This window comes from Schistocerca piceifrons, chromosome 2 (genome assembly GCF_021461385.2).
Source record: "Schistocerca piceifrons isolate TAMUIC-IGC-003096 chromosome 2, iqSchPice1.1, whole genome shotgun sequence".
NCBI lineage: Eukaryota > Metazoa > Arthropoda > Insecta > Orthoptera > Acrididae > Schistocerca > Schistocerca piceifrons.
Window position 1 is genome coordinate 4,909,242 of NC_060139.1, and position 27,136 is coordinate 4,936,377.

The 27,136-nt window shown below is 40.8% G+C and overlaps 1 protein-coding gene across 2 annotated transcripts in view; it reads left to right on the forward strand.

The window, feature by feature from the left end:
* Positions 1–25,222, forward strand: part of LOC124777410 — a 37,067-nt gene extending 11,845 nt beyond the window's left edge. Inside the window, exons 2-5 of one of the 2 annotated variants that reach the window (XM_047252807.1) lie at positions 1,127–1,266; positions 17,400–17,499; positions 23,359–23,523; positions 24,539–25,222. In XM_047252807.1, the coding sequence (XP_047108763.1) occupies positions 1,127–1,266; positions 17,400–17,499; positions 23,359–23,501 (383 nt within the window). In that variant the 3' untranslated portion in view covers positions 23,502–23,523; positions 24,539–25,222. The remainder of the gene's footprint in view (positions 1–1,126; positions 1,267–17,399; positions 17,500–23,358; positions 23,524–24,538) is intronic. The other variant, XM_047252806.1, reaches the window with a different exon arrangement.
* The last annotated feature ends 1,914 nt before the right edge of the window (positions 25,223–27,136 follow it).

The window sequence follows — 27,136 nt, forward strand, 5'->3', positions numbered from 1 at the left end:
GTTATAAATTGTTGTTTACATTGAAGACCCTGTAGCAGAAAAAAGATGGTGGTGTTAGGACAAAGCTAGCACTACAGGCAAGCACAACACTACTACGGTTAGTAGATGAGGTCATTACATGTGGAACACAGTCGAACTGGGGGAGGAAATCGGCCGTATCGCTTTCAGAGGGAACGCCATGGCACCAAGTGACTTAAGAAAACCCGGAAAACCCATAGCTGGGTGACTGGCTGTGTATCTGAACCCCGTCCTCCTAAATACTTGTGCAGTGTGTCTTAGCAGTGCTCAAGCTTTTGAGGTAACTGTTGCTGCAGCTCGATTAGTACGAGAAAAAAAAAATACAATCGCTGTGAAATGTAACAGCTCTGGGCTCTACAATGAGTTTTACGGTTGCTATTTTTGAACGCTCATCAATATGGCAGTTGTTAATGTGAAGTCCAAGTAGTGAACCGAATTTTACGGTCGCATGTTGGAAGAACATTGAATAGTAATTTGCACATAGGAAACGCTATCCAGTGTTGAAGCATGCACGAAAGACGAATTATTATTCGAATTTCTTCGCCTTATTTTATTTACTTTCATTCAGTAATACCTTTTGACAAATGATATAGTAAACTATTGAGTGTTATCTAAGTCCATTGTGTTTAATGAACCTCACACAACCGATTATTAAATAATACTAGTGTTGAAACAATGCTTTATCGACAAGGAGAAGAATAATTATCAGCGAAGTGTGACACTATGGCAGGAACCTTACAGCCTCATATATAGGGCTAAGACAATTAGTGTTATAGCTTATAGAATAAGTGAAGTATTTTTAACTCATTTTGCGTTTTACGCTACAATTCGTAATTAAACTTTTCCTGAGACGTCCGTTTCAGTATATGACTAGGATTATTAGACACTGTGGTTGAAGTTGATTTAAATAACTTTCAAAACTTGACATTACAACGACCTTGTATCCAGCAAAATGGATAAAGCTAAAGAGTCACGCTGTCATTACATTAATGCCACATTGTCTCAACATTTTAAGTGGCTTACTTACATCCATTTTTGAAGAGTGACAAATTTTCCTGATTATTTCACTAATTTGAGACTGAATGTTTTTTCTTTTTTTACTTTTCAGTTACATTCAAATTTTATTTCTACAGAACAGCTGACATTGAAGACACCCAGCTTGTACTACCAAGACATGAAGCTACCAAGAAATATATAAGCATGGACAAGAAATACAGACTAAATCTTAAAGATGATCCATATGAGACGGTAAGATCACTTGTATCGGGTTTTAAGCCAATCCAGTTTATAATAGATACAGCCAATTAAAATATACCATTAAATACTGTAAATTAAAAAAGCAACATTTGTGCAGTATTGAAGAATTATTCTCTGTTAATAGAACAGTGCGTAACTGAGCTGCAACTCAGTGCCAGGAAAATAATAGCAAATCTGCGATTTAACTGCACTGTGTTCCAGTATTGATTTTATAGTTGTGTTACTATGAGTAAGTATAATGTGATCTAGTTCTTCACTGAAGTACTTTTTTGTGTGGTATACATTTTTGGTCAAATGTCCGAATGTAAAGAAAACATGACTCCATGTAAATTACTCGACAGTTTCTCGTCTGAATTTTCATATTCAAAAGAAAAGTAGAGAATGAACAAATGGAGTATCAGACTGACCAGAATGATGTCCAGCTTCGCAAACAAGGGTTTATTTGATTTAACGTAATCGGAGTAATTTAGAAATCCTTAAACAGTGATACAAGGCAAAGTTTTTTCCGAATTTTCATAGCCAAACGAAGAGTTGGAAACTGGCAAATGAGGTATCAAACTGATCACTGAGGTGTCTAGTATTGCAGAAGAGGGTTTAACTGCTTGAAAGAAATCAGGGCAATTGAGAGAAACTTGATTTGAGGGAAAATTAAAATATTTCACGAACGTCTGCTGCTATCTACACTGGTGTCAAAAGTTAAAGCAAAAAACCGCTATTTCCCCGTCCTATGTATAATTCACCACATAATCACAAAAACTGTCAACCACACGCCCGTTCGATCGTACTCTGCACGGAAGATGGCATTCCGGTCAACGGAAAACCATGGCAATGATGACGTCAGTGCACCTATGAAACGAGGTAATGTTCATCGGATAGCCCCACATCCACAACCGTTGTGTATACAGACACAGACGGTGCCGTGTGGCACAGAGAAGAAGCCTATTAGACTCTTTGTGGTAGAGAGCCAGAGACAGAAAGGAAGCAGAACAGTCATAAATTGATGTAGCCCTATAACTTAGTGCGAATCGTTCTGTCGTTTCTCGGATGTGTCGACAGTGTATACAGACCGAAACTGTATCTCGAGGACCAGGGCAGGGCCGCCCACTTGTGACTTCCGAAGAGAGACAACTGGCATCTGACCTCGCAGCATCCACGGGACGCGTTCTGTCGAGGCAAACGTTGTGCAGAAGGCTTCGACAAAGTGGCCTTTGTTGTCGGAGACCTGCTGCATGTCTACAGCTGACGTATCTTCACAGAAGGAACGTCGAGGTTGGACTGATCGAAATGCCAGCTGGACGGTCGAACAGTGGGTCAGTGTTGTTTTCACAGACGAAACCCGATTTAGTCTGGAGAGTGATTCTCAGTGGATTAGCATCAGGAGGGAACATGGAACACGATTTCAGGATCCAAACATTGGGAAAGAGACCAATATCGGGGAGGATCCCCAGTGGTATGGGCAGGGATTATTTTGCCCATTCGAACCCTTCTTCATGGAATTGTACGGGTGGATCGACAGATTAGATTAGATTAGATTAATACTAGTTCCATGGATCATGAATACGATATTTCGTAATGATGTGGAACGAGTCGAATTTTCTAATACATGACATAATTAGGGTAATTTAACAACATACTTAAGTTAATATATATCAACTTTATTTTTTGTGTTTTTTGTTTTTCTTTATTTTTTATTTTATTTTTTTTATTTTTTAAATATTTTTTTTATTTTTTTCTTAATTTATATCTAAAAATTCCTCTATGGAGTAGAAGGAGTTGTCATTCAGAAATTCTTTTAATTTCTTCTTAAATACTTGTTGGTTATCTGTCAGACTTTTGATACTATTTGGTAAGTGACCAAAGACTTTAGTGCCAGTATAATTCACCCCTTTCTGTACCAAAGTTAGATTTAATCTTGAATAGTGAAGATCATCCTTTCTCCTAGTATTGTAGTTATGCACACTGCTATTACTTTTGAATTGGGTTTGGTTGTTAATAACAAATTTCATAAGAGAGTATATATACTGAGAAGCTACTGTGAATATCCCTAGATCCTTAAATAAATGCCTGCAGGGTGATCTTGGGTGGACTCCAGCTATTATTCTGATTACACGCTTTTGTGCAATAAGTACTTTATTCCTCAGTGATGAATTCCCCCAAAATATGATGCCATATGAAAGCAATGAGTGAAAATAGGCGCAGTAAGCTAATTTACTAAGATGTTTATCACCAAAATTTGCAATGTCCCTTATTGCATAAGTAGCTGAACTCAAACGTTTCAGCAGATCATCAATGTGTTTATTCCAATTTAATTTCTCATCAATGGACACACCTAAAAATTTGGAATATTCTACCTTAGCTATATGCTTCTGATTAAGGTCTATATTTATTAATGGCGTCATACCATTTACTGTACGGAACTGTATGTACTGTGTCTTATCAAAATTCAGTGAGAGTCGGTTTACAAGGAACCACTTAGTAATTTTCTGAAAGACATTATTGACAATTTCATCAGTTAATTCTTGTTTGTCAGGTGTGATTACTATACTTGTATCATCAGCAAAGAGAACTAACTTTGCCTCTTCATGAATATAGAATGGCAAGTCATTAATATATATTGAGAACAACAAAGGACCTAAGACCGACCCTTGTGGAACCCCATTCTTGATAGTTCCCCAGTTTGAGGAATTTGCTGATCTTTGCATATTATGAGAACTGCTTATTTCAACTTTCTGCACTCTTCCAGTTAGGTACAAATTAAACCATTTGTGCACTGTCCCATTCATGCCACAATACTTGAGCTTGTCTAGCAGAATTTCATGATTTACACCAGCAAAAGCCTTTGAGAGATCACAAAAAATCCAAATGTGTGGTGTTCGGTTATTCAGATCATTCAAAATTTGATTGGTGAAAGCATATATGGCATTTTCTGTTGAAAAACCTTTCTGGAAACCAAACTGACATTTTGTTAGTACTTCATTTTTACAGATATGTGAAGCTACTCTTGAATACATTACTTTCTCAAAAATTTTGGATAAAGCTGTTAGAAGGGAGATTGGACGGTAATTGTTGACATCAGATCTATCCCCCTTTTTATGCAAAGGTATAACAATAGCATATTTCAGTCTATCAGGGAAAATGCCCTGTTCCAGAGAGCTATTACACAGGTGGCTGAGAATCTTACTTATCTGTTGAGAACAAGCTTTTAGTATTTTACTGGAAATGCCATCAATTCCATGTGAGTTTTTGCTTTTAAGCAAGTTTATTATTTTACTAATTTCAGAGGGAGAAGTGGGTGAGATTTCAATTGTATCAAATTGCATAGGTATGGCCTCTTCCATTAACAGCCTAGCATCTTCTAATGAACACCTGGATCCTACTATATCCACAACATTTAGAAAATGATTATTAAAAATATTTTCAACTTCTGACTTTTTGTTTGTAAGGTTTTCATTCAATTTGATGATAATACTGTCTTCCTGTGCTCTTGGTTGACCTGTTTCTCTTTTAATAATATTTCAAATTGTTTTAATTTTATTATCAGAGTTGCTGATTTCATACATGATAAACATACTCCTAGATTTTTTAATAACTTTTCTTGATATAACACAGTAGTTTTTATAATTTTTGATAGTTTCTGGGTCACTACTCTTTCTTGCTGTCAGATATATTTCCCTTTTCCGGTTACAAGATATTTTTATACCCTTAGTAAGCCATGGTTTGTTACAAGGTTTCTTACGAGTATATTTAACTATTTTCTTGGGGAAGCAGTTTTCAAATGCATTTACAAAAATGTCATGAAATAAATTATATTTTAAATTGGCATCAGGTTCATGGTACACCTCATCCCAGTCTAACTGCTGTAGGCTTTCCCTGAAATTTGCAATTGTTAAATCGTTGACTGAACGTACTACTTTGGAGGACTGTTTAGTACTGCTGAATGGAGCTATGTCATATATTGTAACTAGCTGTGCACCATGATCAGAAAGACCATTCTCAACAGGCTGAGCATTTATCTGGTTAAACTTACCTTGGTCTATAAAGAAGTTATCTATCAGTGAGCTGCTATCCTTTACCACCCGAGTAGGAAAATCAATAACGCGTGTCAAATTGAAAGAACCGAGTAATACTTCAAGGTCATTTTTCCTATTACCCTCTTTCAGAGAATCTACATTGAAGTCCCCACAAATAATAATTTGCTTCCCCCTGTCTGACAGATAGCACAACAAGGAGTCCAAATTTTTCAGAAATAGATGAAAATTTCCTGATGGGGACCTATATACAGTTACAATTATAAATGTGCCTTTATTTAATTTAAGTTCACAGGCACATGCTTCTATATGTTTCTCTACACAAAACTTTTTTGTTTCTACACTTTTTGCACAATGATAACTTTTGACATATATGGCAACTCCTCCTTTCTCCATATTTTCTCTCATTACATGTGCAGAGAGCTTATATCCACTTACATTTACCTTATCCATATCAGTAACAATGTGATGCTCAGACAGGCATAGTATATCTATTTCATTCTCAGCTTCTAAATCTTCTAAACAAACCAGAAGCTCATCTACTTTATTCTTTAAACTCCCAATATTTTGATGAAATATACTTACATTATTTTTAATTATACTTTTATGAGAACCTTTCCTTATTCTAACATTTGCAGTACTCTCCTGTCTGAGTTTCTCATTGTGCTTAGGCCTAGTTCCTATACCAGTGGTCACATGGTGTTCAGAGAGGCAGATTATGTCAACTGGGTTAGGTGACTTTAATTCATCAATGTAATTACCTAGGACTGAGATACAACTTGGTGGAGATAAAATTTCTGGTGATTGGTGAAAATTTATAATTGATAGCTGTGATTGGTGATCCAATGTGCTAGAATTGTGCTGTTTAATTTCTTTCCTAAACTGAAGATTTGTTTCAATCATGACCTCTCGTAGAACTTGACATCTTTCTGTCTTACCTATCCTAAAAAAGGTGCTGCTCCAACACCTGTAACCACTGGTATTTTACCATTCATGGCAGTGCCTCCCCCCCTTAAATTTCCTGCTATTACCCCAGCCAGTTTCCCCTTCCCTTTCCTGTTGAGATGTAGGCCGTGCCTGGTATAGTCCCACCTACTGAGATAATCAACAGGAACCACACCAATATGAGCCCCCGCACCCGACCCAAGCAGTCGTTCCAACTCCAAATTAACTCTCCCAACAGAAGAGTTCAAATGAGGCCGGTCATGGCGTCTCAGGACAGATACAGATTCAACATTGGTGTGTCTCAATGCCGACGCAATCTTTACCAGGTCACACTCTATACTGTACCCAGGATCTCTGTCGATGCTGTTCCCTGGCCCTTCCACAATAACCACGGTGTAAAATTTGTGACCTGGTATTCTGGTCCTAATTACTCTTGCAGAAGTTGGCCTTCACCTCTGGCATGAGAACTGCCTAACAACAAAATTTTCTTCCTTTTCGATGACTTTCCTATATTCTTTTTCAATTTCCTATTGAAAGTTTGTTGTGTCCTGTCTACACCTACCTCTGCTTGAGGCTCATCAGTTTCTAACTGAAGCAACAGGTCAAACTTATTTTTGACATTCACCACAAAACTGTCAGACTTAGTTCTAGGCCTGTTCCTTCTGCTACCTGTTGCCACTTCCCACCTCTCTTTGCCCTTCTCCCTCCTTAACCTGTCCAGATCTTCCCTAGCCTGATCTAGCTCAGCCTGAAGGGCAGCAATTTTCCCCTCCTGTTCCACTATCTTCCTATCTCTGCTGCAAATCCTACATAACCACTGATGAGCCTGATCCACTTTCCCAACACCCACGCCACTGCAGTCCCCACAGTGAAAAAAACTACTACATCCATCACACCAAACCCCGGAACTAACAATTCTACGGCAAGTCAGGCACTTCTCACTCATGGCAAAAATAATACTTTAGCTAGCATAAATCAATTAAATTACCGAAAATCAAAAAAGACGTTACAAGAATTAAGCCTATTCACAAATGTATATAAGCAAGTTTCTGATTTAAAATTCCGCTGTTTTTCTGAGATCTGTATTAAAACAACGAAGGTATACGCTATTTATTATATATTTCACTCGATGAAATGAAAAAAAAGGACAATTAAACGAGATACTTTAACTTTGATTCTCCAAAAACGTTACGAGAATTAGGCCTATAAACAAATGTATATAGGCAAGTTTCTGATATAAAGTTACGCTGTTTTTCTGAAATCTGTATTAAAACAATGAAGTTATACGCTATTTTACGGTAGTTTACTTATTTGTTACCGAGAAACTAGTTAAATTACCGTGAAACAAGAAACAAACACGTTTACAAAATTTAAGCCTAAGCGCGACTTCGCGAAGTTACGATCTTTTCGTGTTTTCTGGAAAAATACGCAAAGAAAAGCCAAACCTTTAACGGCAAGACTAAACGATACACTAATGCACGTATTTAATTTGTTGTCGGCGTTAAACTAAATTATATTCCTGTCTAAATCACTTAACTTTCTGGAAATGGTTTCTGGCGTCACTTACTCGGTGGCCATCTTGGCTAACTCCCGACAAGGTTTAACTGCGGTCAGACATTGTGACGAGATCTTGGGACCTCATTTGCAGTGGTTGCGAGGTGCTATGGGCCCAAACTTCGTATTGACGGATGGTAATGCTCGACCTCGTAGAGCATAGGTGGTTGATGTTTTCTTGGAAATGGAAGATATTGCGCGCATGGCGTAGCCTGCTTGGCCTCACGAATCCCATAGAGCGTGACTGGGATGCACTGGGGAGATGGCTTGCGTCACGTCAGCATCCACCAATCACTCTTTAAGACTGCGAGTAGCTCTGCAGGAAGAATGGGTGTTATTGGCTCAACACGAGACTGATGACATCATTCACAGCAAGCCTCCTCGCTGTCAGGCCTATATTGCTGCCAGAGGTGGTCACACCTCATACTAAGCACATTCACCAGTTGCCGAAACCTGTGTGCAAATCCATTGAGTTGGCAGAAACGAAGAACATTTTTGTCTAGCGTTATGCATGTTGCAGTTGTTTACATTCTGTGTTCTTTACATTGTTTCTACTTTACTATCATCTGTTTATAGTGTTTTGAGGCAAAATAAACGCAACTTTGCAAAATTACCTTTTTTGCTTTAATGGTGGACACCAGTGCATATAAATGTAGTGTCGAAAAGGACACCTCTTCAAGACCCAGCCATTTTGCACATAAAAAGTTGCATTTTGAAACGTCCCCTTAGAAAAATTAATGAATTACTGTGCTGGTAAACCTCTACGTTATTTGATTTTCAAACAGCTCAGCAGAACTGAACGTACTCAGACATTTCTCTCTTTACTTATTCTGATCAACACTAAACTGACACACAATATTTTTAGCGCAACGCAATCTGACTTTCAGTAATCCCTACAAGAGAATGGCCCTGACTAACATTAACCACCGAGCGAGGTGGCGCAGTGGTTAGATACTGGACTCGCATTCGGGAGGACGACGGTTCAATCCCACGTCTTCAAATGCCGGGATGGTTCCTCTGAGAGGGCACGGCCGACTTTCTTCCCCGTCCTTCCCTAATCCGATGAGACCGATGACCACGCTGTCTGGTCTCCTTCCCCAAAACAACCAACAACCAACCAACCAACTAACAATAACCTATACCTTTCACGAATCACTTACCTCACAAAAATCTTCGTGACTCGAACTACTGCAATACAGCGAGCGCCACTACTGCCAGCTAAATAAAAGATTCAAACTACTGAAGGCACTAAGTACTGATAGGCATAGTTAGCAAATGAAAGATTTTGATAGAGAACAAACAATGTATTTACCTTAATAGTGTTCAAAGTTCAATATATATCTCAGTTCATGACATCCAGTCTTACAAATTTACTGTCTCTGATGGACACACGTCCAGATCATCCGCTCGCAAGACTCCGCCATCTCTCTCCCCACATCCACCACTGCTGGTGGCTCACCTCCAACTGCACAACGCTACGCGCTGTTAACATCCAGCTGCCCAACACTACAACAGCAAATTCTAACAATGCAAACCAGCCACAGACTGCACACAGTACAGTCAGTGATTTTCATATAGAGCGCTACATGGCGTTACCAACATAAAAACTTAAACAGCCTACTTACAATTTGTGTGCTATTTAACTGCCAAAAAGCCTTCCTTCGAATCAAGTACAAAAATTGGGGCGTTTCGAGACCAGAAGAAACTAGGAAGGCAAATGAGGTGTCAGAAAGTTCATCTCTTCGTGGCCCAGCTGTTTCAGGCATAAAAATTTGCAATGATGTGGTATGTAACTGTCAAAGTGGCTTCCTTCGAATCAGTTACTAAATTCAGAACATTTCGAGGACAATAGACAGCAGGAGAGTGATTTTTTAAACGTCTCTGTGGTAACGCCTGCATATTGTCGCAGCTATATACGATAGTGTTTCTCCTAGAGCTGTTTGCTCTTGTTCCGGAAATAAAATTTCCCGAGCTGTAGTGGCAGTAAAACAGTATGCAAAACGATTAATCTGAAGTAAAGACGGCACTCAAAAATTGAGAGGCCAAAGTAAACAACGTCAGGAGATACCCCGAGAAACCAACTGACAGTTAGGGCTGTTAGTAAGGAGAGGGGTAGGAGAAGGGAGGGGGGTTGGGAGATGGATCTGTTAGCGCCTCGCAGCTGACTGTAGAATGTCTCAAGCATCACCTGAGGTGCCCAAATATGGCCGACTACGAAGCGTGTGAGAAAGACCGAGAACGGAAAATATCGTACAGGAGAGCGGAATTACCTGAAATAGTGGCGAGAAAGTTCTTTGCAGGCACTGACACTTCCCCACCCAATCTTGTTGCGTTTGCTATTGCCGAATGTTTCCAAATCTTTTGTTATGGCGTACAGATAACAGTAAGATCCGTAAGTTTCTGAGAGATAACAATATGTTTGTCAATGACGACGGAAAATTATGCACAAGACACTGTGAATCATTGATCGGTCATAGCACTCCTTCTCGAGCAAAGTGCCACAAAAGGGCATTGGAAGATATACCTTCTCTCTTCACTGACTTTTCATCCACAGAACAACATCTTCCGACATTACTCCATGCATTTATCAACATCATAAAGTGCCACTGAGTATTTCAAACAAAGCAAAGTTGGATTCATTGTCACTTTCCATAAATCATGGATGATGTATTCGAGAAGTGGTCAAGCAGTCTTATAGATGCTGACTTCATCGTGGTCGAACAAGTCTTGCTTTAGATTAATACAAAGTGGAAGCTCGACATTCGATGAAAATCGTGCGAGTCGCTTTTAATTACCTCAAGATGCACAACCATATGTGTCCCAACGTCAGTTGTGTCAATTTAAAATAACTGGATAGCTCTGCAAATGATTCCAAAAAATGTTGCCGTCAAAGCTGTAGACAGAGCCAATGAAAAAAGCAGAAGAAACATCGAGCACTGCTGTGGGGACCACATTTTGCAAGAGTTGGAGCTTCCTCAAATCAGGCAAACTTAAGGCGTTACCCTGAGGGTGGTAACTTGCTCACGAAATTCCACAAGGATATACTAATATCTTTCAATGTGTAAAAACAGAAATTATCAGGATCTATTGGTGTCTGTGGACTTAATCAAAACCAGGAATTGGCGAGCTTTATTTTAACTCGTTGGACTGCTCTTAATGTTCCGACCACTGTGGAAATAGCGGCCGAGTTAACAATGGTCGCAGCAAGGAGCACTGTAACCTGTGTGTTGTGTGTTAGCCATAGAGTATAAATACACAACGTGTTCGGAAATCCATGTTATAAACTTCTAGGGGTTGCAGAGGGGAGTAAATAGATAATATTTTGAGTTAGAATTCATGTCCGGGAACGTACCGTTTCTGTGCCACAGCCATCTAAATCTACATCTACATGATTACTCTGCAATTCACATTTAAGTGCTTGGCAGAGGGTTCATCGAACCACAATCATACTATCTCTCTACCATTCCACTCCCGAACAGCGCGCAGGAAAAACGAACACCTAAACCTATCTGTTCGAGCTCTGATTTCTCTTATTTTATTTTGATGATCATTCCTACCTATGTAGGTTGGGTTCAACAAAATATTGTCGCATTCGGAAGAGAAAGTTGGTGACTGAAATTTCGTAAATAGATCTCGCCGCGACGAAAAACGTCTTTGCTTTAATGACTTCCATACCAATTCGCATATCATATCTGCCACACTCTCTCCCCTATTACGTGATAATACAAAACGAGCTGCCCTTTTTTGCACCCTTTCGATGTCCTCCGTCAATCCCACCTGGTAAGGATCCCACACCGCGCAGCAATATTCTAACAGAGGATGATCGAGTGTAGTGTAAGCTGTCTCTTTAGTGGACTTGTTGCATCTTCTAAGTGTCCTGCCAATGAAACACAACCTTTGGCTCGCCTTCGCCGCAATATTGTCTGTGTGGTCTTTCCAACTGAAGTTGTTCGTAATTTTTACATCCAGGTACTTAGTTGAATTGACAGCCTTGAGAATTGTACTATTTATCGAGTAATCGAATTCCAACGGATTTCTTTTGGAACTCATGTGGATCACCTCACACTTTTCGTTAATTAGCGTCAGCTGCCACCTGCCACACCATACGGCAATCTTTTCTAGATCGCTTTGCAACTGATACTGGTCTTCGGATGACCTTACTAGACGCTAAATTACAGCATCATCTGCGAACAACCTAAGAGAACTGCTCAGATTGTCACCCAGGTCATTTATATAGATCAGGAACAGCAGAGGTCCCAGGACGCTTCCCCGGGGAACACCTGATATCACTTCAGTTTTATTCGACGATTTGCCGTCTATTACTAAGAACTGCGACCTTCCTGACGGGAAATCACGAATCCAGTCACACAACTGAGACGATACCCCATAGGCTCGCAGCTTGATTAGAAGTCGCTTGTGAGGAACGGTGTCAAAAGCTTTCCGGAAATCTAGAAATACGGAATCAACTTGAGACCCCCTGTCGATAGCGGCCATTTGAAAATATGTTGGTAAGGCAACCAGTTTTACAAGTAACTGATTAGGCGTGACCCAGTACGTCACTTACTTTACACTTCTACTAATTAATAGCCAAAGAAATTGCTCGTATACTCGTTGACGGGTTGTCTTCGACGTGATGCAGTACGGCGTCTTCCAGTTCCGGTGAGTGGTGTCTCCTTGGAACACCACAGTCGCGGCTGCTCACGAAGGAGGGACCCTGTTCGAAGCTGTTACGTAATTGTGGCGAAAAGGATGTACTACAACGGAGTCGAATGTTGTGGAGAACCATCGTGATAAAGGCAACGAGTAGCTCTTCCAAGACCGTGAGCTCCGCCATACAGGAGGATCATGTCGGTGTATTCTGCAAACGCGTACTCAACCACGTTGCTCTTACACTCACAGATACGTGAATGAGGCTCGAACCAGGCCAAAGAGATAGGATTCACATCAAACGATATAGTGCGCGCAAAATGCTGTGGCCGCTAGATGTGCAGTCGGTTGGGGAAGCGTGGGGAGAGGGCGATGGTGGGGGTCGCTCAGAGCTGGAACGCTGGAGGGGAAAGCGCCGTTCTAAAATGAACCCTACGCTCAATTCTTTTGTAAATATTATGTGGGGCCCCTCCACGCCCACACGTGCACGGTGATCATCCAAAAAGATCTACTGTGACCTCTGCTTTCGTTAGTATCTAAAAAGAATTCCACCGAAAACGCAGCGATTTATTTTCGCCTGGCTTGTTAACCACTGTCAGAGAATCGCCATGAGTGGCGAATTTTGATTAAAATCTGCATATTTCTTTGGTTGCCATGTCAAAATTTGCTTCTTTTGCCAAAACACAGGGGAGTTTACAGGCTCACCTCACTAACATGTTGTGCAGACGGTGGACGAGCGGTTCTAGGCGCTACAGTCTGGAGCCGCGAGACCGCTACGGTCGCAGGTTCGAATCCTGCCTCGGGCATGGATGTGTGAGATGTCCTTAGGTTAGTTAGGTTTAAGTAGTTCTAAGTTCTAGGGGACTGATGACCTTAGAAGTTAAGTCCCATAGTGCTCAGAGCCATTTGAACCATTTTGTTGTGCAGACGAGACTGCGAAAGAATTCTAAAACAGTGGTTTATTAAGTGAGGAACTGAGGAAGCGTAAAGTCAGTAGCTTATGGAAAAGCACATCCTCAGTAAAATAATAATAATAATAATAATATAATAAAATTAAAAAAAAATAAAAATTAAAATTAAAAATAAACAAACGTGTAATGTCTTCACATATGTTCCAAAACCCATAACAGTTCTCGTATCGTCAGCTGTCGATGTCCTTTAAAAATTACATTCTTCTACCGAAAAAGTCTGTAGCTATTAGAATAATGTGGTAGATAATGAACTTTGACATAAGAACGATATGGTACAATATTCTCCTCTTTGCGTACTATCATTTGCCAGAGGAATGTTCTGGATACTTCACTCTGGCCTTATCGCTCGATTGTCAATGAGTCTGCTACTTCAGATCAATTTTCTTGTGATTGGTGACTGATAGATACCTCTACCAAGTCTAAAGAAAACTTCAATATGTTAATTACATTTCATATGCATCAACATATTATGTAATATGCACCAAACACAAAATCACAGCAGCGACCTCAATTTTTCACCGCACACTTTTCCGAACTTCGCGCAGTGTCTTACTTTCACATAAATTTCACAATAACTATGAGCATTAACGAAATGATGAGAACATCATCATGAACCTGACATCTAAAGCTACAAGCAAAGCAAAAATGATTTTTTTACCGAATAGTCTCTGTAAAATCGTTTGAGAAAGATTGCAGCGTGCGCGCCTCGATTCTGTCAGCGCCGACCGGCCGAAAGGTGGAAAACGCTTGTCGTCTTCCCTTTCCCAGCGCTTTGGACGAAAACAAGTCACTGCGCTTCGGCCACCGTATCCAGTGCGAGCTGTGTCAGCCGATCCGACGTAACCATTCCCCACCACGACTAACGTGTTGTATACCTACCTAGCAAACATGTTTTCAAATGTCTGTAGCACGGAAACGGTACGTCTCCGGACATGGATTTCTATTCAACATATTATGTACACTCTCTCGTCTATAAGTCCTAGAAGTCTGTAACAGGAATTCCTGTATGTTCTCGATCCAGCTACTGTAAGAAATTTGAATTCGTTGCTTCAGTTTGTGGTTCGGTGCTGCCCTCCAGTGATAAAAACGGGAGTTATTCGCTCGACTTAAACATCGTATGCCGTTTCATGTTCTTGTTCATGCTTTGTCTTATTATATTCACAGCTGGCACCTTTTCCATGTCCTCTCCTTACTACGAGACTTTTAAATTCACTTGTCTTCGTAATACATGGTCATTTTATTTCAACACGAATACTATTGAAAATGGACTTCAGTACAAAACATGTTCAGCGTGAGAAATAAAAGTTTATAGTGGTAGCCACAGGTGTATGAAAATAGTGTTAATTAAACAATTCAATTCGCAGATCTTACAAACGTTTTGAATTCAGAACTGAGTTCGAGACAAATAATGAATGCTGCATGGCGCAGAATAACCAGTCCACTGTAAATAAATGTGAACCATGACAGAAGCAACTATTTTATTTCTCATCATGTGTAGTAAGAGGAGATTAGAGTTCGATGCTTCACTGTAGTAACTGCCTGGTATCCTAATAAAACGTCCCATTCAAGAATAACAAAACGGAGCGACCAACTTTCAGGTTCAGCAGTAATGATTTGTGATAATAACATCGTTATGGTTCAGATGCAGAGGGTTTACATATCAGGAGAAAAGCTGCTACGAAACAGAACTAGTTATATTTTATTGTATTCGAGGAGGATACGTTTGACAGCAATCTGAGCACATGTGGGATTTATTTGTCTTCTGTGGTTTAGGTGTGTGGCGAATGCAAGCATCTAACAGGACAAGACAGCTTGACTTAAACAGTCTGACTTTTCTGCAGTCAGAAGATGAGGGTCTTTGGTGTTATTTCCTCATGCTTGCGAAAAGACCAATAAAAAAGGAAAAAGTTAGAGTATCTAACTGCAATAGCTTATATTTTGAAGTAAAACTACACTTAGATAACTTAAAATAATTTTTGTTAAAACTGGTTGTAGTTAATGATTACAAGACAGTTCTCCTACCTCATTAAATTTATTCGAAGAGTTCATATATTTTCAGAATGCTGCAGAAACTTCCTATACTTCGCCTCTTGGTATCTAAAATATAATTCACTTTTTAACTGCCCTGAGAAGATGGTTACAATCTAGCGTTTGAGCTGGGGGAAGTCATTAGAACAGGTCTGATAAATTGTGACATCCTTGTATTATGAATGATTTGAAAACATCACTTGTAATAACTCTTCTGGTAAATTGTAGAATACAGTTCCTTTACATGTATTAATTCTTGAAAGTGCGGAAAAGACGGCTTTGATATTCCAGACTCGTTAATTGGGCATACAAAGAAGAGCTGTATATCTATGATTGCATGTGTCCGAATCATGATTTCTACCCCAACATTTATGGCCGTCCTATCCAGCTCGCTCCTACCCTCAAATACCTTGGCCTCACCCCTGCCTGCCACCTCACCTGGACTCCCCATTTCCTTACAATCCAACACAACAGACTCCGCCTCCTGAAACTCCTGTCCGGTGGGACATGTGGACTGCATCCTTCCACCATCCTTCACACCTACAAATCCTTGATCTGCCCCATCTTTTGTTATGCCAGTGTTGCTTGGATTTGCGCTCCTCCCAGGTTCTATAACGCCCTCCAAATCCTCGAGTGCCATGCACTCTGCCTCGCCTTTTGTATCCGCCTTACGGCCCACACGTGCATCCTCTACGACCTCATCCCTTTCCCCCACCTTCTCCTTTTCCTTGAACACGTCCACACCCTGTATATTGCCCGCCGACTCGATCTTCCCCACCCCATGGTGTCTCCCTTCCTCTCCACCCCCTTCCCATTGCCGCTCCTTTACCGTTGTGTCCCACCCTCTCTCCATCTCCACACCCTCCACCTCCTTTCCCAACACAAATTCCAGCTTCTACCCTTTCCAGATGATGAACTTCGCACTGATGTCTACCCCTCCTACCAATTCTAACCCCACCTTCCTCCTGCCTCCTCCTCAGGGCTCCCTCTCCTCCCCCTCCCTTCCCCCTCCTACTCCCCCTCCCTCTCCCGTGCTCCCCTTCAGTGTCTCTGCACTCCCTCCTGCCTTGTGTTTCCTCTTCATCTCCTGCCCTGCTCTTCTCCTGCCCCTTGGTGTGTCTCCTGCCCCCATTTTGCCCCCTTTTTGCCCCCTTTTTTCCTCTTCCTCCCCCCCTCCCGGTCCCCACCCCCCACATCGCACCTTCCTCCTCTCATTTTCCCTCCTCTCCAGCCTCCAGCCCCTCGGCAGGTCCCTACCAGCGGTTTTTTATTCTTCACGTGTGCTCCGTCGTTTCCAATGGTTTTTCGTGCTCTGTGTGATTTTTATCCTGTGCCCAACTTTTAACTTGTGTTTGCCTCCAGTGTTTCTTTTTTTAAATGCACTTTGATTTGCCAGCTCTGTTCTTTCAACTTTATGTCAACTTTTTAACTGTCCCCCAGTGCACGTCCTCACCTTAGTGTATATTTTAACTCCTATGATCTCCATTTACTGTGTTTTTTATGCCCCCCTTTTTATCCATCCTTTTTATGTAATCCCCTTTCTCTGTCTTTGTAAAGCCAATTGGCTGAAGAGCAGTGGACTGTGCCGTTGCCAGCCCTCCCCTGCTCATATGGGGCATGGAAATGAATTTACAATAAAGAAAAAGAAAAGTATCCAAAAGTCAGATATGAACGACACAGTAATCATAAAGTGAAAGGAACAACAACGCACAGCGAGAGGGAATGGCTGATGTTGCTGGAAGCCACAGCACATTTAATCTCATGTACATATGATTATGTTTTTGTGCTTGTAAGCAGGGAAAATAATATTGTGAAATTGTGAATATAAATGGCAAGTTACTGAAATGAATAATATTACTATTTAATTTTGCAGGTTATTTGTAGTTCATGTGCTGTGTACTTAATTTTGGCATCAAGGAGATTGGTTTTATATATAGATTTCAATTTACAGCCCCGTTCTCCTGAGGAATTAAAGGAAGCTGACAACAGGTTCTTCTACATAAAATTCCCTGAAGGGGACGCCACAAGGATATTGTTAGAGGGAATGAATGGTAAGTCGATTGTTTAGGTCAGCAGCAATTCTTTTGGAACTAATATGCTGTGCTGCACAACAGTTTTGAATGTGACTGTGCATCACAGCCTTACATTAAGTGATATGCCAAGAAACAGGCACCACATATTGTTTTACGAAGAAAACAGTGACAGTTTCATGGATGAATTAAATGTGGAGAAAAGAATGCTACCTCTGTATCAATACTTTGGTTTTAAACAGAAAATTAACAACGTTCACTGTCATTTCCTTTTATGAGAACAATACAAACATATGAATGTATATTTCCATAATTGAAAATAAAAGAGAACTTCTTTATTCTACATCTACATCCACATACATTCTCCGCAAGCCACTGTTTGATGTATGGCGGAGGGAACACCGTACCCCCAGTACTCATTTCCTTTCCTCTTCCTCTCGCCGATAGAGCGAGGAAAAAATGACTATCTACATGTCTCTGACGAGCTCTAATTTCTGTTATCTTATCTTCGTGGTCCTTAAAACGAAATGTATTTTGGCGGCAGCAGAATCGTTATGCAGTCAGCCTCAAAAGATGGTTCTCTAAATTTTCTCAGTAGCCCCTCCAGGGATTCGCATCAGAATTCACAAAGCATCTCCGTAATACTTGTGTGCTGATTGAACCTACCGGTAACCTGAATTGTTTCGATGTCTTGATCTAATCCGATCTGGTGGGGATCCCAAACACTCGAACAGTATTCAAGGACGGATCGCACTAGTGTTCTATACGCGATCCCCTTCGTCGATGAGCTACACTTACCTCCTAAGGTTCTCCAAATAAACCGAAGTCGACAACTCGCCTTCCCTACTGCCGTCCTTACGTAATTGTTCCGTTTCACATCACTTCGCAACACTACACTCAGATATTTAATCGACGTGACTGCGTGAAGGAGTACGCCACTAATGCTGTATTCGAACATTACTCTATTGTTTGTCCTACTCATCTGCATTAACTTGCATTGTTCTACATTTAGAGAAGGCTGGCATTCAACTACAAACTTTGTCTAAGTCATCTCGCATCCTCCTACAGTCACTCAACAATAACACCTTTCCGCACACCACAGCATCATCAGCGCGGCACTCCTAATGATACCACTGTATCCGACGAATACCCGCCGTCGACGAGAATGCACTGGGTTCTATTACTCAGGAAGTCTTCTAGCGACTTGCATTCCTGGAAACACATTCTGAATGCTTGTATATTCCGTATGCTCGTACCTTTGTTAAAAGTCAGCAGTGTGGCAGCGTGTCAAATGCTTTACGGAAATCTAGGAATGTGGAATCTGCCTTCTTGACAGATTTATTAATTTTAGTAACCATCGTCGCTGTGAAGACATCATGATCACTAAACCGTGTCTCTATACTGACACTGCTGACAACGTCAAGTCTGCTTCCTGTTACACGATCTAAAATATTTCCATTGTGTGTGGGTTGTCTAACCAGTTGTTCAAGACAGTTTTTGGAATACATGCTCTGTGCTTCACAAGGCTTTCTGTCCATACCATTTGCAATGAATCCACAGACGTCACAGTCTATACTCGGCATATTAAAGTCGCCGCCAGTTAATAATGCATTATCAGGATATGTCCGTTACACTTTCATTGAATGATTCTACAACGGTTCCGGTAGAATCAGGTGGCTGGTAAGAACATCCGATAATTAACCTGAGTTCACCTACGCGTGCTGCTCATGTCCAAATAATTTCACAGTCAGACTCAATATTGACCTGGGTAGACAGCAATGAACACTCCCCGTCCTATGGCGTCTGATATGTCTTTTCGATACACAGCCAGTTAAGTAAGATCGTGGTTCGGTTAATCAGTAGAGAAATGTATTTGACTACAAACTAAAACATATACGTGCATCATATATGAACAAACGAAAAATGCAATTACAATTAATAATACGTCCAGTCACCTGTAGAGCCGGCAACTGCTTGCATTTCTGAGCCAAGCTCGTCACCAAGTTTTCCGCATATTAACGTGGAAAAGACCTCCAAATGAGTCGAATTTGCGTTGAGAGCTGTTTCAAACTGAATTCTGTTTGCGTTTGACATAGTGTTAAGAGTAGGTTTCCCGAAAAAAGGTTAATAATAATTTTTTTCCACTTTTGGAGTCACTTTACCGATTGAGCCACGTTCTTCAAAGTCATCCACGTTTCTAATCAGTGTCTAGCGTGTTACCCACTTGTTTACAAATGACTATGAGTTCCCCATATATTTAGACGCCGCGGCGTGACTCACATCGGACCTTTGGGGTGGCTACAGAGAAACATATCCCAAAATCGCGATGCATAAGCTGCATTCTTGTTTCTTGTTGTGTATCTAAGTCAAGAATTCAAAGTAAACTAGTGCCTCATGGACATTGCATGAAGGAAAGATAACTAGTAACCCCCCACCCTCCCCCCTGTGTGCCTGCAGGGACCCTGCTGAAGGAGCGGCCACCTGTCCACTCGCAAAGTGAATGGGCGATGCCAGACTATCAGCCTTCACATTGATTCTCCATCTCGGGCGACGCGACTGCTAACAACCCGCCACAAATTCTGCAGTGAGCGCGACCCCCACGTCGGGTATGCTGGAAGATGCCTCGACAGCACAGCCCGTGGGCGAAACGAGAAACCCTCGGGGTGTCCCATGCGGGGCACAGTTTCTCCGCTGCCGCCACACTCCGAGGCAACAGCCTGCAGATGGCTGGCCATGTTCATAAGCGTCTTCAGCTATTTGCGGACTGTGGCCACCTTCCCCTGCGTCCGCACACAGCAGGCACACACACAATACATCCTGCTACTGCAAATTTAAGAAACAAAGAGGAAGCGCTAAACGTGTGACTTGCAAGTCTCCTCGTGCTTCATCAGTGGAGACTGCCAGCTGTTTCTGGCCAGCCGCGGTGGCCGTGCGGTTCTAGGCACTTCAGTCCGGAACCGCGTGACTGCTACGGTCGCAGGTTCGAATCCTGCCTCGGGCATGGATGTGTGTGATGTCCTTAGGTTAGTTAGGTTTAAGTAGTTCTAAGTTCTAGGGGACTGATGATCTCAGATGTTGAGTCCCATAGTGCTCAGAGCCATTTGAACCATTTTGAACTGCCAGCTGACTGAGGTGTGATCAGAGACAACAGGCCGTCAAAAGCAAACAAACAAATGCCTACTGCGCGAATGTACACGTTAGCGGTATTAAAATACGATACTATACCTCTGAAATACAAAAATACACAATGAATTTAAGAATTAAACTTTACAAGTACATAAAAACATGCAAATAATTTAAGAATTAAGGTGCGGAAACAAACAAAAAAGCTAAATATGCGACATGCTAGTCTCCTGGTGCTTCACCAACAAAGGCTGATGGCTGCTATGGATATCATGTATTTTAGTAATTTATAGCAATTCTGGCTGATAAGTTATAAATTTAAAATATTTCTAAATGTTTGTCTACCCAACATTATTTCCTGTATCTGTTTTCATAAAATTTGTTCCATTCTGTTGTTTAGTAGTACACAGATTATATCAAAAATATTCTTGTCTCTCATGCTATGTCACTGTGCTTCTCATATGACTATAAGACAGAAGTATGGAACACATTCCAAATTCTAAGTACTGAAGGGGTTCTCAGAAGACATATCTTTAGAAATTTTACATTGCTTTTTCACAGTTTATTACTTTATCAAAATTATAAATCACAGTTTTGTAAGTAAACGTGCATAGAGTTATGGACAACAACAGAAATGTTGAAGAAAACTGGAAGCCCTTGAAAAGCAGTATCCAACAAGCAGTAAATGAAGTAGTCAGCAGACAAAAGGTCAAATCTAAACAAGAATGGATTACAGTAAGAATAATGACAATAATAAATTTAAGGCGTCTGCTGAAACAACAACGAGGAAGGACAAAGGCAATATAGAGCGTTGAGAAATGTAATCAACCGAGAGTCAAGAAAAGCTAAGCAACAATTTTTGGAGGGCCAAATGAAAGGATTTATTGAAACGTTCAAGGTACAGAAAGTTAATGCGCATATTAATCACTTAAATGGTTCTTTAGAAATAGATAAATAAAATGCAATGCAGTTCAAAAGGAAAATGGAATGGTATTATATGAGCAGAAAGACATAGCAGAAAAACTGTATGTGGGAAATAATGAAGTTCAGAAACTGAAGAAGACTGGGAAAGTCGATCCCAAAGACAAGGGAGACTATATTTTGTGCTATGAGTTCGACCTGGCAGTCAGGCATCAAAACCCTGCGAAAGCCGCTGGAGTTGATGATATACCAGTAGGACTCATCAACCTGCTGGAGACAACAGCTACATGACGAACTGCTCCATCTCATTCGAGTTATATACGAAACCATGGAGCTCACAACAGACTTGAAACACGAGAAGCGATACTCGGCTTACGAGTAATTATTGAGATAATAAAGAAGACCCATAACATATATATTCCCTTCGTTGACTTAGTAAAAGCATGGCGAGAGATTTTGAGACGCTGAGAGAGAGTGGCATAAAGCATAAGGACAGAAGAACAGTGCAGAGTCTGTATAGAGAAGAGGTGGATGTGATAAGATATGGAGAATATCAAAACGAAAGGGTTGCCCGTACCCTGCTGCCTTATTCACTGGATACATTCAGAAGGCAATAGATTAAGTCAGAGAGAAACTAGGGGCTACAGAAGTAACTAATGTCCGTAGTAAGAAAACAGACATGTTGAGATTTGCTGATAATATTGCAGTGTTAAGTGAAGACACGGAACAACTACAAGCAGTGCAGCCCCACATAGAAAACACCCTCATCTCCCGCTAAATTGTGAAAATTAATACAGCTAGCGCAAAAATCTTAGCGATGAGTAGAAGAAAACCGCTGCTCAGTACTCACTTAACAATGAGCGACTGGAGGCCATCCTTCACCTACTTAGGGAGTAAAATTACATCAGATGGAAAACCAAAGAAGACTCTTGCAAGTCAAAGCTACTAGGTAAAGGCTGCTTTCAACAAAAGAAGAAGTCTTTTGACATCCAGCTGCACAGACTAAAATCTCAGGAAAGTCGCCTTAAAGGCCATTGTTTGCTGTGTGCTGCTGTACAGGAGTGAAACATGGGCATTCGGAGAAGCAGAAAAACACAAAATAATAGACTTCGACTTGCCGTGCTACCGCAGAACGCTGAAGATTTGCTGGGGAGATATGCTACCAAATGAAGATGTGCTCCATAGAGTGGAGGAAGAGAAACCGTGCCAGCTTATCCCGCACTGAAGAGCCACGTGGCTGCCATCTACTGAGACATGATGGTGGCACTAAAGGGACTGTAGAGGGGAAAACACGACAGGCAGACTGAAACTGGAGTATGTCAACCAGATCTTGGAGAATACGAGCTGCACCACCTATACTGCTCTCAAAAGAAAAGCTGAAGGGAAGAAAAGCGTGGTGTTGCTACACTGTCTGACGGTTGGATGCCTACCAGAATAAAGTACTTTAGAGGCTGGGAAATATAAATGAAGAAGACTGTCAAACTGAATTATAAATGTAATGATACACTTCAGCCATCGTCGAGTTACACATTACACTTTTGTTCATTGGCATCTTTTTCTGGAATCTAGGAATATTGTTAAGTAATAAGAAGTAACTATATTAACAGCATTTGCACATGACCGATTTTAATTGTGAGGAACCTTCATAAAAGTTACGTGTTAATCATAAATTGAAAATCATTTTTACCACCAATAACATTTAGTGTTTTCAGGATTCTCAAATTGTATGTTGTTAAGTAGCTTTGAAGAGACTTAACGTTTTAACGACCTTTGGTATTCTTAGAGATATTCATCTTAAGATTATTTTAAATTCTTGCATAATGCTTTTGTTTTTAGGTTTACGGAAGAGAAACTATTTTTTGGCTGCCGGAGAAAATTTGAAGAGTGTTGTTGTGAAAATGCATGAAGGGGACGTGTATCCAGAAGACATCATGTTTTTCTATGAAAAGGTCACTGATAATCATATTAACTCTGTTTAATTGTTTAGGTACTGCAGAGGTTGAAAATACCGTTTCAGTTGTAGGGTTCTTTTTATTTGGAACACGACCGGTTTCGGACTCTTACATGCCCGGTATCGGGTGTTACACTGAGAATAAACAAGAGACCGGAGATAATAATAGCTTTCACAAGCAGTAGTACACATAAAAAAAGCTAAAAAGTAGTTCCATATAACATTTTGGAAACCAGCGGTCGGGGTAGGTCCTGTAAAACATAAGTGAATGGTGAAGTGACACCAGATAACATCTTGGACGACTGCCAGGGTAAAGAAATATGCAGTGAACACAAGGACACTTACACTTTGCGCCGTCTGTTGACAGGAAGAAGAATGCCTAGCCGTTCACAATTTGAATTAGTGATTCACATTCAAAGTGACAAAAAAATCATTACATAGAATGTTGCACGAAAAACGTTTAAAGTACATTATGAGTGGTAAACGAACGTACTGAACTGGGCAGAACGGAACTGTAGTAAAACCGACTAGAATCCGGCGACATAAAATTTATGTATAAACCGTAAAACACAATGAAAATTTTTCCCTTTCCGCGAGTGGCATGCAAGTTTTTAATTTACTGGGGATATGTAGGCGACGCCGAACAACGCGCCACAGCCATGAGTTAAAACAACATGAACATGTGCCGTGACTATTAAAAACCGTCTCGTCATTATACAAAATGGAAGGTAGCAAAACCTTACACTCGACACTGTCGAAAACTCCTATACCACCTAATAGCTAGCAGCAAAGCTCTAAAGGGACACATTAAAAGTAGGATCAATTTTAAACCCGCTAACTAAAAGTCGACGACTAAACAAGGTTTACATAAGTTAAGACCTGAGACAAATCTTACATCATGAAAGACAGGTAAATTTTAAATTAGTATGGATACCGATAATGACGCACAACAATGCGCCATAGTCACAGGATAAAAAATGAAAAACAAGCAAACTCCTACTAAAAGAGGAAATTTTACAGCCATGTAAAATAATGTGGGTGGACCTTGCAGATCTCACTATAGGAGACACTTGTATGCCGTACATTCGCTAATCCTAATTAAGGGCCACCTAAATAATAGTTTCTAAAATGTTACATGGAATACATTTTTGCTTTTTTATGTGCACTGCTGCGCGTAAAAACTATTATTACCTCCGGTCTCTTGTTTATTTCCAGTATAACACACAAAAGAGCCAGAAACCGGCCGTGTTCTAAATAAAAAGAACCATACAACTGAAGCGGTATTTTCAACCTCTGCTACAGTGCTCAGTAGCGGTTGTTCCTCCGACAGGAATGTTTGTGCTTCGTTACTGTTATTGTATCACTTGAAAGATGTATTATATGTTGTAGTTACATGATTCAAAACATAGCAGTACACACGTTTAAATAAATAATACTGACATTAATACAAGAATGATGAACTACAATATATAACATGTGAGTAATGAACTGAAATTTATTAAACTTTGTAACAGTTCACTTCATGCACTGTTCACAGATTTTGCTTTGTTAAAGAATAATCTAAACAGGTAATTGTGCAGTTACAGAGAAATTTTTCATGCAGTATTGTTTCAATGTTGAACACTTAGATAACGTTGATCAAAGGAGTACTGGAAAGCAAGTATATATGAAAATAGGAAGTGATAACGTGTAACAACTTGTAAACAACAATGTACATCATTATTCACCAATGTATAATGACTAGTCGAATGCATATTGAAACACAGTTTGCAAAGCGCCAATTGAAGCTGTAGAATTCTGAAAGTTTATGTTTTACAGAAACATAATGGACTCAAAGAACCGTGGAGTTAACAAGATGACGGGAGACATGAGGTATGTAAACAAAATAATGAGAGTGATTTTTTCCACCTGCTTTGTTTCCGATAACGATACAGTAGAACTTTATTCCCCTCACCGTACTTACCTTGAGGAGCCACACAGCGTCGGAGACGCTTGTTCTCTCCTCATAACAGTGCTGGAACTCGGATACTGGAATAATCTACAGCTGATCGGTTACAGCCTTTTGAACATTGTTCAGGGTCCCAAACCGACGTCCCTTGAGGCGTGTTTTCAATCTCGGAAAGATAAAAAAGTCACAAGGACTCAACTCGGGTGAAAAAGAAGGCTGTGGAACCACAGAAATGTCCATATGGCCCAAAAACTGCTTACTGAAATCGCTTTGTGACTAGGCGCATTGCCATAATGCAACACAAAATTGTTTTTGATGTTTGATTACACACGCATGACTGAAAGAGTCTTCCAGAACCTCTCGGTAAACATGTTGATTAATCCCTTGGCCTTGAAGCACAAACTCCTTGTGAACGATTCCCTGGCTACATTCTTGCTTTTCTTTGGCCTCGGAGAGATTGGAATGTGCCATTCCGTGGACTGGAGCGTGGTTTCCGGTTTGTACCCAAACACCTTAATCTCGTCACCGCTGATGACAGATTTTAAAAAAAATGGGAAAAGGTGGGGGGGGGGGGGGGGGGGGGTTCAATTCGATTTCAAAAAGTCAATGCACCCGTCTCTTCTCGTGTCCTGTTGGTCCTGTGTGAGGTTTCTCAGAACCAATTTTGAGCAGATTTTTCCCATCCGTAATTAATTGTTCGATATCTGGCGAACTGTGGTGTTACTCGAATTCATCTCGACCCCAATCATTCTGACTGATGACCTGCACGCACAAGATCCCGGACTCTGTCGGCGTTTACATAAGTCCTCGAAAGCGGGGGCTTTCCACTACGAAGTTCATCCCCAGTTCACTGCCTTCTCTCTACGAATGCCTGAAACTACTAAACGCCTGCACTCTTGACAAAGCAATGTCTCCGTAGGAAAGGTTTTGCAAACGTTTCCCTTGTTCTGTGTCCAAGTCTGAAGTAAAATCTAATCTCACACCATTGCAATTCGTGTTAAAGAGTTCTTCACAAAAAAGTGCTACAGACAACGAGTGTAACACTAGCGCGGTTTAACGTAGACTGATGTTGCATCACGTGTTCACCTTCCCGTCCACGTCAGGGATCACTGGTGTGGCAGCACCCAACACAACGCTATCAGTCTCATTACTTTACTTACACAGCTCGTACTCTGAACTGGCTGAAGGAATACAAAAAATAATGTTTTAACAGTACTTAATATCAGTTACTTAAAATTATGAAACTGAGATCCGTATTGCTTGCGGCGGTGTGGGGTCGTTCTGCTTAATGGAACATTGCTCATTTACCTTAGTGAGTTTCTTGGAACTACGGCCTGCCTCGAAGTAATGTCTAACGTGGTCCAACTGGGAGAGGGTTTTTAAAAGACAGGTTGTACTATGTGCAACAGCAGAGTGCATAAAACATTATGTTTTCTACTGCAAAGAGGTTTTCTTGTGACAAGTCTAATTGAGGCTACTGAAAGAAACAAGTTGTGCCGTAGTCTGATTTTAGCAACGCACATGTTGCTGAAAGGACAAACCTTCCACGCCGTTATTGACTTAAAAATGTATGCTTGCTCCTGGAAGGCAAAGGTCTCGAGTTCGAGTCTCGGTCTGGCACGCAGTCTTAATCGCCAGGAAGTTTCATATCAGCGCACACTCCGCTACAGAGTGAAAATCTCATTCCGGAAATATCCCCCAGGCTGTGGCTAAGC